This window comes from Loxodonta africana, chromosome 7 (genome assembly GCF_030014295.1).
Source record: "Loxodonta africana isolate mLoxAfr1 chromosome 7, mLoxAfr1.hap2, whole genome shotgun sequence".
NCBI classification, from domain to species: Eukaryota; Metazoa; Chordata; class Mammalia; order Proboscidea; family Elephantidae; genus Loxodonta; species Loxodonta africana.
In genome coordinates, this window is record NC_087348.1 from 21,999,823 (window position 1) to 22,004,224 (window position 4,402).

General features: G+C 35.4%; 1 protein-coding gene across 1 annotated transcript; it reads left to right on the plus strand.

Moving 5' to 3' along the window:
- LOC100656189 (olfactory receptor 5T1-like) lies at positions 1 to 3,271 on the plus strand. The gene is given in 1 exon segment (XM_023542617.2): positions 1 to 3,271. A coding segment is annotated over 1 exon segment (786 nt). The 5' UTR covers positions 1 to 2,046; the 3' UTR covers positions 2,833 to 3,271.
- Positions 3,272 to 4,402: the final 1,131 nt, after the last annotated feature.

The following is a 4,402-nucleotide window of genomic DNA, read 5'->3' on the forward strand; positions in this document are numbered from 1 at the left end:
AATCCCTATGAGGCAGTTCCACTTTGTCCTATAGGGTGGCTGTGGGTCAGAATTGACTCTATGGCAACGGGTTTGTTTCTGTTTTTTGTTTTTTTTTTACAGTCTAGAATATTATGATTCATTGGGCTTAATTTCAATAAAATGATATTTTAATCTGCATATTAACATTTAACAAACATGCATAACTAAAAGAAAAATATTTTAGCTTGTGGTTTGGGATTCATTCATTGCTCAATGCTTTGATAAAAAATGTTGATTTTAAAATCCCTGTTTATTTTGTTTTAGATAAATAAAATGTGGAGGGCTTATTTTGACTTATTTATTTTTTAGATAAACAAAAAGCATATGCACTTTTCACATATAATCAAAACTTGAATTTAAAAAATAATATTAACATGTCTCATAAATGAGCACTCTGCCGGAATACCATGTTCATGTAGTGAAACAATGTTTATCGAAATCATTTTGTCCATCTTATCTATTCTTTAGTACAAGAAAGAAGAAGGACGACTTTAATTTTCTTAGCTCACACTGGCACTAGGTGCTGTTTCTGAGATTTTGATAGAAGTTTATCAAGTCCAGATACAATGCTCTTAACTTTCCACCGTTGTTGTCTCAGAAACATCAATGAAATGATGGCTATAATCACAGTCTAGCTGACATTTCTTTTGTTTCTCTTAGTCAAGTTATATTTTGCAGTAGATTTTGAAATGAATTTTTTTCGTACCCTACCTATTGCCATATTTTTTTTTCAAAATTTGCTTGCATATTTTTAATTTAGTTTTACTGAGCTTCTTCCTTTCTACCTGATTTCTATTTTATCCTTGACTATCTCCAGTAAATATTTTTGTTTGTGTTCCATGAAGTCTTGAAAGAGAGAAAAGAGAAAAGGGTGGGAGGAAGAGAGAGAAAAAGAGAATGGGGAATTTTTGAAACAAAAATGTATTTTTTTGTGATGCCCCCAAAATATATGGATATGTATTTATTTATTATTTCATGACTTTATTATTTTTAATATCCCATTCAAGCAAAATTACAATACATGATAAGATATTTGAAGATGTGTTGCGATGAATTGTAGATAAACTTTGTGGATTTACACAAAAATAGCTACCTTTTAAGACAAGTTGAAAGGTACATCTAATTTCATCTATTTTCTAGTCATCTGAGAACATTTTAAAATTAAATCATTTTTAATAAGTTTTTATCCTTTAAATTTAATGCAATCTTGTAAGATACATGCTGTTGCTCTCATTTTATCTTAGTTGACATTAAGGAAAGGCTTTCATGTATGTTGTAGCTAATTTAAAATGATTAGTGTGTATTTACAAGTCCAATGATTTTAGATTTAAAATTTCCTCTACTCATTCCTCTTTCTACGTTTTAAAATCTGGTAATTTGAGAACCGCATAAATTGGCAGGTTTGCTTGTTTGGTTGTTTTTAACATGACAAGTTTAGCCAACAAATGAATGAAATCATTTTTCTTTTTTTTATATAGGAAATTGAGTCCACATGGGCTCATCTACTTTGTCACTGCCTATCCCATCATAACCTACGATATTATTATGCCGTCCTAGGAAACAGACATGAAGATGTAATCAGGTGTACTCTGTTTCCCAGTATATTGCATTTACAATGTCATCTAGTCAATTCCAACTCAAGGCAATTCCAAATTTATCAGAGTACAACTATGCTCCTTAAGGTTTCCAAAGGCTGATATTTGGCAGTAGATCTCATTCCTTTCTTCTGAGGTGCCTCTGTGTGGAAATGAGCCATCAAACTTTCAATTAAAAGCAAACATGTGAACCATTTGCACCACCCGGCGATTACAGTTGCAGTTGGGAACTATAAATATGAACTGAAATGTCAATGTTGTCACCAACGCTGGATCCATATAGGTTTCAGATGAAGAACCTCACTGAAGTCACCATGTTTACATTGCTGGCTTCACAGATAATTTTGAAGTGCAAGTCTTTCTCTTTCTACTATTTCTTGCAATCTATGTTTTTACTCTGGTGGGAAATTTGGGACTGGTTTTATTAGTCATGGCGGATGCCCGACTCCACAGTCCCATGTACTATTTTCTGAGTGTGTTATCTTTCTTAGATGTCTGCTCTTCTTCAGTTGTCACCCCGAAAATATTGGTCAATTTTCTGGCAGAGAATAAAACTGTTTCATTCCTTGGATGTGCAACACAGATGCTACTCATTGTCACTTTTGGGACCACAGAATGCTTTCTTTTGGCAGCAAAGGCATACGATCGGTATGCAGCAATTTACAACCCACTTCTCTATTCAGTTCACATGTCACCCACAGTCTATGTGTCACTCATCTCTGCTTCATATGTTGGTGGTATTTCACATGCTACTTTAAACACAGTGGCAACTTTTAGCCTCTCCTTCTGTGCAGCCAATGAAATTAGACATGTCTTTTGTGATATCCCTCCGCTTCTTGCTATCTCTTGCTCTGACACTCACATCAACCAACTTCTACTCTTCTACTTTGTGGGATCTATTGAGATATTCACTGTCCTGATTGTCTTGATATCTTATGGATTCATTTTTATGGCCATTCTGAAGGTGCATTCTGCTGAAGGGAGGTGAAAAGTGTTTTCCACTTGTGGCTCTCACCTAACTGGAGTATCAATTTACCATGGAACAATCCTCTTCATGTACTTGAGACCAAGTTCCAGCTATGCTTTGGACCATGACATGATAGTGTCTGTATTCTACACCATTGTGATTCCCATGCTGAATCCCATCATCTACAGTTTGAGGAACAAAGATGTAAAAGAAGCAATGAAGAAATGTTTCAGAGAAATTGGTTCATAAATAAAGCACATTTGTAGCATTGTAAAATTGAAAAAAAATGTCGAGTATCAATTCATATTGCTAAAGTCTGAATCTGAGAAGAAAGTGTCTTGCTTTTATTTTTCAGGGTGTGTATATCCTAGAATATTTTCAAACAAAGCCTTAGCAAACCTTCCAAGGCAGAACTTTATGAGCACAGAGAAATCGTCCCATTTACATGGCTGTAGAGCTATTTTCAAATGTTCCCATATTAAACATTCAGTGATGGATTATATCCCTGATTACTGTTCGTTTAACTTGACCTTTACTTGCCGGAAAGATGATGCCCTGAGAACTCCATGACTTCGGGTTTCCTCACATTGTTTATAGTAACTCTTCAGCAAACAGTTGGAAGTTAATTTCCCTCTCTAGAATCCCTGTGAAGGGCCTCCCAAGGATTTTTTTTATGCCCTTACATACTGAGAACCATCTAGGCCTTTGGATATGCTTTCTGCACTGTTTGGCTCAAAATCATATGTCGATTCCATTATTACATTTTTGCCATTGTTTAATCACAAAAATTGATTAGGCTCATTCTGAAACTACTGAGAGATTACACAGTAATATTTATTGAGAGTACACTTAAGGCTCAGTAAAAATGAATATATAGCTTAGAAAATAATTTACAAGTGGCCACTAAAAAAAAAAAAAATTTTTTTTTTTTACTGTATGTGATTGTTTCAAACTCTGAAAAATGATTACACCATTGGACAATCCTTTAATGGTTCTAGTTTATTTCCTCCTCCTGTCTTTGTTCTCTAATCACAAGGACAAGCCTGCTCTGGTCATCATGAATGACATTTTTCAACAATGATCAGGACCCAGAGAATGGAAAAGGCCCTACATCACCTCAGCTGTTTCCTGTTAATGTCATCTGCTCTTGAACTATTTGTTTTTATTTCAATATTTGTTTATTTTTTGAGTAATTAAGAGTAAAAAGTGTGTCATTCAATAAAACCCACTTTCTTCCTACCAGCAGAGGTTGTCTTGTGGCCCTACCACAATAAAATCATCATAACATAGCAATCAAAACAATGTTCCTGTAAAAACCAATTGTCATGGATTGAACCATGTCCCCCCAAAAATACGTATCAACTTGGTGATGCAGTGATTACCAGTATTGTGTGGTTGTCCTCCATTTTGTGATTGTAATTTTAGGTCAAAGAGGATTAGGGCAGAACAGAAACATTCTTATTAAGGTCACATCTCTGATCCAATGTAAAGGGAATTTCCCTGGAGTGTGACCTGCACTACCTTTTATATTATAAGAGATAAAAGGAAAGGGAAGCAAGCAGAGAGGAGGGACACCTCGTACCACCAGGAGCAGAAAGCATCCTTTAGACCTGGGGATCCTGGGTGAAGAAACTCCTAGTCCAGGGGAAGGTTGATGAGAAGGATCTTCCTCCAGAGCCAACAGAGACAGAAAACCTTCCCCTGGAGCTGATGGCCTGAACTTGGACTTCTAGCTACTAGACTGTGAGGAAATAAATTTCTCTTTGTTAAAGCCATCCACTTGTGGTATTTCTGTTATAGCAACAATAGATGACTAAGA